Genomic DNA, 12,198 nt, shown 5'->3' on the forward strand with positions numbered 1-12,198 from the left:
GCAAAGGACATTGTTCACCAAACACGAAACCGAGGTTACACGGGCCAGTTCAACAGACGCGGGGCCTCGCCCTCTTCACTTCACAACGCTCAGCCCCACCCCTCCCAACCGGAACTGCAACCCCCGCGCTCTGCGCCCCCACGGATAGCGTGTCGCTCGCGCCCGCCCCGCCTCCCCCGACACACTGGGCAGGCGCGGGGCGCGCGCATGCTCTGCAGGCGGGCCGCTGGGGTCTCGAGTCGCTGCAATCTGTTGCGCTGCCGCCCGCGGGAGCCGGCAGATCCGGGTCTCGTGGCTTAGAGTGACGTGGTCAATCGAATCAAAACAGAGGAGGGGAGGAAGCCAGCGGCCAGGAGCAGCAGCGGCCGCGGCGTCCCGAGCAGCCGCAGCGTTCCGGAAGCTTCAGGCGGTCTTTCTGCCGAGCCTTGGTCCCGGCCCCCATCCTCCCCGCCCCGTCGGTTGTTGTCTGGGCGGGTGAGTGTCTCCCCCTTTACCACCGCCGTTTGCCAGCCCACCCTCCCCTCACCCTGTTTTTTCCTGGGGCTCCTCAGGCTCCGGGAGACTGCGGCGGCTGCGGCAGAGCAAGGCTGGCTTCTCGGGCTCGGTGGTTCTCCGGTCGGGCTGGGGACTGTGCACCCGGAGAAGCCCGCTGTTGCCGAGCCCGCGCCCCCCTGGCGAAGAGCGAGGCAGAGAGCCTGCAATTTGGCTCTCTCTGCAGGAAACCAGAGTCGGGGCTTAGCAGGAAAAGTGGACGGTAGCCACGGGTGGTTTTATTTTTAGGGCAAGACAGTGAGCTCGGGTGGAGGCGTATAATGGGAGTAAAAAGAAGAGAGTCGTAGCTGGAAGGAAAAACCCACAAACCCTGAAATCCACACTGTATCATTTACCTCTGTTTCTCTAGGTTTGATGAAGTCATTAGGATGCGTCCTTTGTTGTGATTGATGAGACAGGAAAGCTGCCATCCAGAAAGCGGGAGCCTTTTTAGTCCTTATTGTGGTACGAATTGAAAGTATTCCCTTTTTCTGTTTGTTCAGTTAAGTGGAACCAGACCTGACAGTGAAGAGGTAGCACCCTTTATAAAGACATAATGTGCAATAAACTGGTTACCGGAGCACTTGAAGTCCAATGTTGCCGTTTAAAGCCAAAGTTTTCCAAAGTGGCTGCTTCTGTGTGTGTTCGGATTTTAGCCAAGATGATATTTGTTAGCTGTAGAAAGTCAGTAGGATGTTTTGAGTTGTTCTAGTTTGCGGAATCGAAGATATGGCCCTAATAAGAGAAGGTGTCTTGGTTTTGCATCGAGAGTCGGTGAGCCTCACGCACATAATACCTGTGTTTGTTGAAGAGACCTTCCAGTTTTTGTGTGTTATTGTCAGAAATCGTTGGCAGCTCTATATATACAATAACTTAGATGGTGTAAGACCTTTCAGGTGTTTTAGTCTTGAGACCCTTCGGAGGTGGTCTCACGGCCCAGTTCCGTGGAGGTTGCAGAAAGCTTGTGTTCCTTTCCACTTGAGGTGATCCGGCCACGCAGATTCCTGTAGTGTAGCCTGCTTCAAGCCCTGCCACTCTTCGCGACCCCGACAGCACAGAGACCAGAGGACCAAAACTCCTTTTTGCCCTAACTTGGTGTTTACTACCCCCCCCCCCCGCCTTTTTTTGTCCCCAGAGAACTGATTAATTGAGGTGTTTTTTTGGTAAATGGCAAGGAAGAACAACAGAAGTATGTGCTAATTGATTGCCCCTTATGAAATTCAGGAAGAGTACTTAGGCATTTAGACCACTTCCTTGAAGGGTGTATTCTTGTGTGGTATATCATGGACCTCTTAACAAATTTCTTTCTCCAGTGTGTGCAATTGAGATCTTTTTTCCTTAATACCACAGTTGTAATCCTGCTGATTTAGAGAAATGAAATTACGTTTTCTTGAAGGTTTTTTTTTTTTTTTAATCTTTTATGTAACCTGAACTGAATATTCTGGCTTATATGAAATAATTTGTAATTGGAGAATTATTACAATTAATAATCAAAAAAGAAAATAAGTTATTGATAACCCTGCCATCCAGAGATGATCAAAATGTTGGTAGTGATTTATATACTTCCAGACTTTTTTGCAGTCATACATTTTACACAAAAATGGCATCATACCGCATATGCTTTACTGTAACCTGCTCTTCTACTTTGGAGTAACAAAATATATATTTTCGTAGAGATAGACTTTTGGACCCTAAATTTAGGGTATATTCACTGTATGTTTGCCAGACTGTAATGAGTAGAATCGTGGTTTTAAAAGATTTCCTCCCAGACTTCTGTGATAACATTAAGAAGTTAATCTGCATTGTGTGTCACTCTGAGGTTTTCTTGTTTAGCTCTTGGGAGAGCAGGGACAGAATAGCCTAAGTTGGCGACAGAAAGTTTAAAAGGGTTTTGCTAGTTTAGTGATTTGATTGAGGTAAAGCTTTAGTCTTATTCGATAGCTACAGTGTGGTCCAAATGCTGACCACCTGGCCAGCCCTCATCAGTGAGGGCCCGTAAGATTTTACTTTATGAATCACATTCAAGAGTATTGGACGTATGCCCATTTACCCCAGTGCCTTCTTGGTGGTGCCAAAAGAGAAGGAAATGTCCCCTTCACCTCAGCTTCAGAGGATAAAACTTACTAGGAAGTATCCTAAATATGCTAATAACCCATTCATGTTCCTTAGTCATAAACGTACCTAAAACCTTTAAATCTCACTTTTTATTCCCTATCTCTTGGGTAATAGTCCCAGATGCTTACTGCTTATTTTGTGACTTAGTTCTTTTTCTCTGATTTACCTTTAATTATAGTGCTTAATATATGTATTCTAAATTTGGCCTCTACTTCCTATTGCTACTACCTCTACCTTTGCCAACTCTCTTACCTGGCCTACTGTAGTAACCTCCTGGTCTCCCAGCCTCCACTTTGGCTTTTTATCTTGCATTCCCCTTACCACAGCCTAAGAGATCCTTTAAAGTGTAAATCAGATTATGTTACCCGTTTTTTGGAAAGCCTTCCATCACGTTCAGAATAAAATCCGAACTAATGTTTTGGCCCTGCCTCCTTCCCTTAACTCACCATATATCCCTCTGCCTAGATTAGTACCCCGGAGCCTGGCCACGTCAGTTTCTTCCTGTTTTCCAGCCCTACTGGCACTGTCCCTGGAACTTGCCAGGCTTGTTCTGCTGTAGGGCATTTATGTTCGTCATACCCTGTGGCTTCAATATTCTCCCAGGTCTTGCTGTAGCTGATTCCATCATGTCATTCAGGTCTCAGTTCAAGTGATGTTTCTTTGAGGAGATTGCTCCCCAACTATCTCTCCATTCTCTTATTTTCTTCATAATATTTTGTACTATCTGGAATTTCCTTATTTTTTATATCGTTTCCTACACTAGAAATTGAACTCTGAGAAAACGGGGACCTTGTCTGTCCTTTTCACTGCATAGTAGGAACTCAATGAATGTTAGTTGAATGAATAAACTTGCTGAACAGGTGTGTATTCCTCTTGAATATACTGTTTTAGATCAGTTCTTTGTATGGAAGAACCCTAGTTTTTAGCTTTTTTTTTCTTTTAAATAGGGCAGTACCTTGATTCTCTTATTTCAGGAATTCTTGATGTTTGGGCAAGAGAATGGCCACATTCTATTTTACATTTTATTTTTGTGTTTAATTTCTCCCCCCCCCCCCATTCTACTGTAGACTTGTAGAATTAATCCCTGGGAGGAATGGGTTCTAGGAATCTGCATTTTCAACGAGCCCTTGAGGTGATTTTTATGGTTATTAAAGTTTGAGAATGTCTCTTGGTATTGTAATGGCTTCTCTCTGGGAGATTACTTCTTGCTTCATAGTAGTAATGATAGCTGCTGTTTTGGGGAACACTCTTATGTGTTAGGTACTATGCTAAAAAATTACATGTTTTTCATTTAATTGTAGAACGACTCAGAGGTAGGTATTCCTACTCCCATTTTACAAGTGAAGGAACTGTGACATGGTAAGTGGCAGAAAGTTGGATTTGAACACATCTGTTAATCACTGTACCCCACTGCCTCTGAACTAGTGTTTAGAACTGTACACAGTACTTTGGTTTGAAAGGCCATGTTTTTGTTAAGGGCAAGATAGCGTATTCTATCCCATTTCCAACCCAGTCCTTAATGAAGTTGTTGTTTTGTGGTCTTTTTCCTGAAGTTGCACAGGCAAAGTTGCAGGAGATGACCTCTGCAAACACTCCTAGGTCTTCTTGCTTTATTGTATTGAGAGCCTACCAGGCTTAAAGTAAATTTTAAGTATTTGAAGTGTTTTCTTCTAACTGTACATTACCTTGTGTTCCACACACCAAAAACCTATCTATCACTTTCTATCTGCTTGTATAGTCATTTGAATTCTTCCTACATTTTCTCCATTGATTTGGGTGATTTACTACTTGGGCAATTATTGGATCATCATAAACTGAATAGATTTCTCGCTGCAAGACCCCTTTCCAAATGAGTTTTAAAAAGAGTTAAATTTGATTGGTGTGTTGATTTTTTTTGATGTGGGGGAACTTAATCTAAAGAAATACTGCCGTCTTTAGTCTTTTCCTAATCTTTAAGCTTGGCTCCTGTTTATCTGTGGAGCACATGACCTTTACCAGAGCTCTGTCCTTGCGCACCTCAGGCTTCTGTAAATAGCCATGTGTCTGCTCCCATCACTTCCTCTTCTGCGTTTGTCTGTGGCTGTGTGGCCTATTTGATTGGGAGGCCCATGAGGTCAGGGAGGACCAGTTAGATAATCAGTAGGTTTGTTGATGGAATAAATAAATGAAGAAAAATAACTTTAATCTGTGTTTGTAAAAGATGGTACATTGCTAAAAGGAATTATTTGTGATCTTTTTCCATATAATTTAATAGGACTTAGAACAAAACCTCAATATAAGACACTAAATTGTCTAAATTGGTAATGATAAATAATGACATATTAGTATATGGAGGGTAAAGATTTTGCAAAAAGTTTAGCACTCCCAGCTGTTCTTTGTTACATTTTGGCTTATGTTAGGATTTTTTAAGATTGTAAAACTTCTGGGGCAACTGGGTGGTTCAGTCAGTTAAGTGTCTCCCTTTGGCTCAGGTCATGATCCTGGGGTCCTAGGATCAAGGCTCCTGTCCAACTCTCTGCTCAGTGGGGAGTCTGCTTCTCCCTATCCCTCTGTCCCTCCCTGCTGCTCACTCTGGCTCTCTCAAATAAAATAAAATAAAATAAAATAAAATAAAATAAAATAAAATAAAATCTTTAAAAAAAAGATTGTAAAACTTCTTAGACAATTAACTGCTACAGGCTTATAAGTAAAGGTATTCTTTGGTTTGTGTTTATGTGTATAGTCATTTTTTGGCCCACGTAGTAAGTACTAACCATATGAATGTTTCTTTTTTTAAAGATTTTATTTATTTATTTATTTAACAGAGATAGAGACAGCCAGCGAGAGAGGGAACACAGCAGGGGGAGTGGGAGAGGAAGAAGCAGGCTCATAGTGGAGGAGCCTGATGTGGGTCTTGATCCCATAACACCGGGATCACGCTCTGAGCCGAAGGCAGACGCTTAACCGCTGTGCCACCCAGGCGCCCCCATATGAATGTTTCTATAGTTGGGCACATATGAGTAGGTCCTGCATTTGAGTAAAGAGCAGTTTGGGCACTTTCAAAGCCATTTTGGAAAAGGGCTGAAAATTATTTGAGTCTGAAATTAAAATACAGTTACCTGTTTGAATATCAACAATAATGGCATTTGCTATTTATGGCTATATTTTCCAGTCTCTTGAGTTCCTTTGCACACTTCATGTTTACCTGTCACATCAGTTTTCTCAATCAGATATTGTTATGCCTAATTTACACTGGAGGAAACAGGCTCTGGCTAGTTAGGTAAGTTGCCCAGGGTAAAGGCACTAGGTACTGTTGGGATTCAAACCCAGTCTTCCCTGGATCCTGGACTTTGTTATAATAGTATTAACTAGTCTTTTGTCTTACAGAATCATAGAAGTTATAATAAGAAACCTACTTATTACAGCTGTCAGAATATGCTAGTAGAACTACTTTCATAAATTGTTTTGTTCTATTTAAACCTGAACTGGATATGGCTTTCTAATAGCCCCTGTTTTTTAACACAAGGCATGCTTGTTGCTGAAAAGCTGCGAGAGATACTACTGTACGAAGCCCAAAACAACAAAATCTATAATCTTCTCATTCAGAAGTTATCTCTGTACGTGTATTTTTCTTCCAGTGTTTTATTTATTTACTTAAAATGCATCTTTGGTGTAAATGAGATAGAATACCCACATAAGCTTGTATCTTAGTTTTGGTTTGGTTTGGTTTGGTTTGACTTAATGAGCATGGCCTTAGAAACTTTCTAAACTTGATTTTTACTGGCTACATTTTAATTTTTTTTGAAAGTTTTCTTTATTTTTTTAGTAATCTCTGCACCGAACGTGGGGCTTGAACTCACCATTCCAAGGTCAAGAGTCACATGCTCTTTGGACTGAGTCAGCCGGCACCCCGTAACTGGCTATGTTTTAGAAGATTTTTTTTTTTTTAAGATTTTATTTATTTATTTATTTATTTGACAGAGAGAGAGACAGCCAGCGAGAGAGGGAACACAAGCAGGGGGGAGTGGGAGAGGAAGAAGCAGGCTCCTAGCAGAGGAGCCTGATGCGGGGCTCGATCCTGTAACGCCAGAATCATGCCCTGAGCCGAAGGCAGACGCCCAACCGCTGTGCCACCCAGGCGCCCCTAGAAGATATTTTTAATACACTGATTACTGGAGGTTTTCATTTAATGTTGAACATGAATGTAGTTTCCACTTTTCACCATTATAAGTGATATTGTGATGAACATTGGCTTTAAAAGTTAACCTAAGCTCTGATTAATTAGAGCAACGGGTCTAATTATTTTTTTAAAAGTTACATTTAAGACATGTTAGGGATTTGAAATGCAATGACTTTAATCATAATTTGGCAAGTGTATACCACATACATATACTTGTACTTCCTAGAAAATTTACATGAGAGTTTTTAATAGAGATTGCCTCAGAGGAGAGGAGAGTACCTTTTACTTTGCATTTTTTTAACCTTTTTGTATTTGAATTTTAAAACTATAAATGCGTGTTGCTTTTAAAATCCTATTTCTTTGAAATATTAAAATCTTGGTTCTAAACTAATACCCAATTTTTAGATATATAATAGGGTTTATATTTTGTTTATAACATTGTACACTTCAGTGCTTTTGTTTTGGAGAAAGTTACCTTCTCATTGCTTATTTTCATATTGAATTTTCATTTCCTTTTTTAAATTTAGATCAAAGCACAGATGTGAGTCTCAGCTTTGTAACAATACAAAATGAAGCTGGTTTTTGCTTGACTGCACTCATTGACAAGTACTACGGATACAGTGTTTTCAGAATTTAACAGCTAATAAAGATGTTTCAAATCAAGATAGGAGTGCAGTAAGCACCCTCATGGTATATGCGCCAGACTTAGAGGTCAGTGTTCTGGCTGCTATCTTGTCTTCTTACAACATACTTTTTAAAATACAAGTTAATTTTTTTTTTTTTTTTGCATAGTATATGTTTTGTTTCTTTGTTACTCTTAGCAAAGGTATTGTAAAAGAAACAGACTTGCTTAAAATTTTGAAGACTTAAAACGTGTTGTTTATTCAGATTTCATTTTTTGATAATATTGGTTTCTTTATCACAGTGGTTCTGAGTATTTTTCCTGTCATCATGAATGCCATTTATGTGCGTCTATGTACAGATACATTATCTAGCCATAGCATGGGTGAGAGGAGTTACATAAGGTGGGAGAGCAGAAACCATAACTCCTTTCTGTTCAAGAAATCATATAGGCAAGCAGATGAATGAGAGAAAAAGTCTTGATTCCATTCTAATTTTTTTGAATGATGTAAATCATTCACAACCTTGTAACATTACTTGTGATATACTTCACAATTTCAGAACACACTAATATTTTGTAATACAGCTATTGAAAACTACTTTCTTAACTAAGTAACTTCTATCTACTATGATTTGGGATCACATAGTATGGAATTTTTATGTCATCTTCTGTTAAATTTTTGTTTCTAACTTAGGAAAAACAGCCTTTTTCCCCTTAGTTTAAAAATTTTCTATTCAGGGGGCGCCTGGGTGGCTCAGTCGTTAAGCGCCTGCCTTCGGCTCAGGGCGTGATCCCGGAGTTCTGGGATCTAGCCCCCAGGTCAGGCTCTTCTGCTGGGAGCCTGCTCCTTCCTCTCTCACTCCCCCTGCCTGTGTTCCCTTTCTCACTGGCTGTCTCTCTGTCAAATAAATAAAATAAAATCTTAAAAAAAATTATTTTTTTCTATTCAGAATCTGACTAATACATACTCTTGAGTAGAAATTTTAGAAAACATTTTCAGAATATGAAAATTTTGGTTATGATGTTGACTATAAACAAAGATCATTCATTTGAAAAGTTTTCTTTTTGGGACCATTCATGATAAATTTTACCCCAGACCTTGAGAGAATCTTTGGGATTTTACAAAAGTAAGGAACAGCCAGAAAAGGACAGGAAATTCATAGTTGAGGGACCAAGATTCAGAACAGACTTCTTTCTGCTCTTTCTCTTTTATGCAGAAGAGTGATAGCTGAGCCTCAGGAGAATACAAACATGCCAAACCAGTATACAGAGATCTTGGGCTGAGAGTTGAAGATAAATTGCAAATCTAAGGGCTTAGAGTTGAATTGGCCCAGAGCATTTTATAGCTTATAAAGCACTCTTACACATTCTCATTTGATCCTCGAAACAACCCTTTAAAAAGAAGTTTCAGTTATCACTCCTGTTTTATAGATAGTGAAACTGAAGTCACAGAGAAGCTAATTTATCCTTTTCTCAGTAGTGCCATAACTTGAATCATATCTGAGATGTATTCTTTCTGCTATCCCATGAAGTTTTAGCCTAAGGTGATTCCTAGAAATACAGTCAAAGAGGTAAGAGAGAAAAAGGTCACTGAGGAAAGAGAAGGTGGTGTCTCAGACATGGGGAAATAGGGCCACATTAACTGAGTTTCTAGAAAAGTGGTAGAGCCCTGGGGGTGGACCTATAACAGAGTCCTGTGCTGCAGAGATACAGAGGAATTAAAGAGCTCAGGAAATTCTTGATGACCTTGAAGAGTTAAGCTTTTAGAAGCAATGGTTTAGAAGGTTAGTTGAGGAGAGTAGTTCTTTTCTTCAATTTTGAGCTTTCTGCTGAGAAGTCATTTGTCTGTTACATTTATTTTGGCTGTTAATTATATACTGGTATGTAATTATTATTTTATGAGTTAATTATAATTAATAATTAACTTGATTGCAGGCTCTTAGAGGTAGGGGATGCCTTTTATTTCTTTTATATCTAAACTCTTCTTCCAGTTACTTAGTCCCCTGAAGACTTGTTAGATACAACCTTCTGAGGAAAGGAGAAGTGAGAGAAGACATGGGTTTGAATCCCATGCCTGCTTTGACGTTGGGTAAGTCGCTGAAGCTGTCTGGGCCTCAGTTCTTTTCTCTTTAAATGAGTAGGTGAGAACTGCTGCATCCCCAAAGTTTTAATAGTACCACTTGTCAAGTTGTGATTTGTTGAACTATGAGTAAACGAAGACTTGTCATCCTCTAATGTATATCTTATCTATACAGTGATATCTTGCACAAGCCTGTTGGTTACACTCACCTTGTTTCTTGTATACATTAGCATTCCACTCTGTGGAAAATAAGTATTTTATTATCCTTTCTAGCCTGCTTTAGTCTCTTCCTTTTGAATAGTATGCTCTTTCTGAAAGAGTGTCTTAAACCTTTTTGTTATGCTGTAAAAATATTTTGTAAGAATTTCAGAGATGGTTCTTAATTGTATTTTCTCTTGTAAATGGCGCATTCTAGGTGGAACAATATAGGGTCACCCTATTGGATCAGTACAGGACATATTGTAAGGAATTTGTAACTATAATTGCTTGGCTATTAATTTGAGTTTTAAAACTTGTCATGATAGAATTCAGGGAGTCTTAACTCCTAAGAACAAAGAATCGTGATATTTAGGGTATATAATAGGGTTTATTTCAACATTTAAATTTTTAAAATGTCTTTAACTTCTCCCAGGCATAGCTTTAGCACAATTTTTAGCAAACGATTGACTAATTTGAACTTGTGTCTGCATCCTTTCCTTGCCCACTTCCCATCAGAGATGCAAATGTGTTTAAAAGTATGTCATTAGTAAGAAGTAATAGGAAGTCAGTTGATAGTTATGTAATTTCTGTACTGCTCTGAAGTGATCTTTGTAAGAGTGAAACAAATGTCACTAGCGGGTTTGGTCATATCACATCCCTATCCAGATGTGGAATGAGTCCTGGTCAGGAATTTACATTGTGACTTTCTGTCCAGAGTCTGTCTCAAATTAGATGTGTGACCATGGTCAAATTGCTAGTTTCCAGGGCACCTGGGTGGCTCAGTCATTAAGCGTCTGCCTTCGGCTCGGGCGTGATCCCAGGGTTCTGGGAGCCAGCTTCTTCCTCTCCTACTCCCTCTCTCGCTGGTTGTCTCTGTCAAATAAATAAATAAAATCTTTTAAAAAAAAATTGCTAGCTTCCCTGAACCTATTTTCCTCGTTTAAAAACAGGGATAATTCTCCTGCTTTGACTTTGTCAGAAGGACTTTGTTAGCATGTGAAAGTAGTTAGCCAAGCTACAGTCAAATATAAATTATAGGTATGGCTATGTTTGATTGAGATCCATTTCTGATAATAGAGCAAGAATATGTTGCAAAAAAGTGTTGTATGTGAGTGAATTTGAACACCTTATTACATTGAGATATTGGGTCATCCAATGAAAGTAATCCCAACTACTCAATTGTATATTAGTCTATAGCATTATAATGATAGTATTACTAAAAGTGATAGACCAATAGTTTGTTTTCCATGTTTAATATGAAAGATAGCCAAAGTTTTGGGATATCTCTACTCTTTCGTTTGGTCAGTTGTCTAATTTACTACTGATAAAAACTTCTGCATAAAAACTTGGGTCAGAAAGCTGTTTCTAGAAGAAAATTATTTTTAGAGGTAAGCAGTTACCTCTGTGATATAATTGGGAATAAGGTTAAAAATAGAGTGGAAAGCAAACCTAGGTGTAGGCTCCCTGAATGCCCTGGAGGCAGTTCTAGCAGTTTCTGGCATATTTCACTTTCTTGGTTGTATAACTTTGGAGCTTTCATCAGTAGAATTGATGCTTTTTTAGAAAAAATGCATAGAATAGTTATTCTGAGTTCCCCATCATCTCTGTTTTCTATCTTAAAAAACAAATTGTGTGCATTCTAAATTGTTGCTTTGCCATTTGCTCTTGCTGTGGGTTTTTCCTTTTTTTAATGGAAAGAATTTTGATACCATTCTTGATCACTGTAAAGATTTGGTTGGCTATTTGAAAAGATGATTTCATCATATATCACTTTCTTAAAATCACAGAAGATAATTTTCATCCCTTGACCTTGTATCAGCCTTGGTTAACCCATGCTTTCTCAAGAAGAGACCCCTGTGTTTGCCTGGGGGGAAGCAGAAGAGTGTTCTGTTTTTCTGTAAAACTGTATTTATATATATTTTAAAGATTTTATCCATCTATTTTTGAGATTGAGAGAGCGTGTGAGCATGAGCTGGGTTGAGGGGGATAGAGGGAGAAGCAGATTCCCCGCTGAGCAGGGAGCCCAATGTGGGACTCGATCCCAGGACCTGGGATCATGACCCAAGCTGAAGGCAGATGCTTAACAGACTGAGGCACCCAGGTACCCTGTAAAACTAGTTTAAAAAGACCTTACGTATGTTTGAAATTTTTGGTGTTAAAGATAAAATAGTATAATGAGTCCTTGTGTATTCATCAGTTGGCTTCAACAATTATTTAACTCATGGCTCTATTTTGTCTGTACTTCTCCCTTTGCAGGATTATTTTCAACTAGATCCCAGTCATTCTCTCTCTCTAACTGAAAACACCTAGTGGGATCTCTCAGAGATAAGGACTCTGTTTAGATGTGATAATTGACATTGTAGTTATGCTAAAAAAAAAAAATTAGTAATTCCTAAATGTTGCTTAATCCAGTTAGTGTTCAGAGTTTCTGGTTCTTGCATAAATGTTCTTTTACAATGTTTATTTAACTCAGGATTCAAACAAGGTCTGTAC

The 12,198-nt window shown here is 39.3% G+C and overlaps 1 protein-coding gene across 3 annotated transcripts in view; it reads left to right on the top strand.

Annotated features, from left to right (window-relative positions):
• Positions 1–209: 209 nt before the first annotated feature.
• SMIM14 (small integral membrane protein 14) overlaps positions 210–12,198 on the top strand; it is a 75,534-nt gene continuing 63,545 nt past the window's right edge. Inside the window, exons 1-2 of one of the 3 annotated variants that reach the window (XM_040625080.1) lie at positions 210–474; positions 902–996. In XM_040625080.1, the coding sequence (XP_040481014.1) occupies positions 942–996 (55 nt within the window). In that variant the 5' untranslated portion in view covers positions 210–474; positions 902–941. Of the gene's footprint in view, positions 475–901; positions 997–9,418; positions 9,517–12,198 lie in introns of those variants that run through there. The other 2 variants (XM_040625081.1, XM_008701418.2) reach the window with 2 other exon arrangements.

This window comes from Ursus maritimus, unplaced genomic scaffold (assembly GCF_017311325.1).
Source record: "Ursus maritimus isolate PB19 unplaced genomic scaffold, ASM1731132v1 scaffold_8, whole genome shotgun sequence".
Lineage (NCBI taxonomy): Eukaryota > Metazoa > Chordata > Mammalia > Carnivora > Ursidae > Ursus > Ursus maritimus.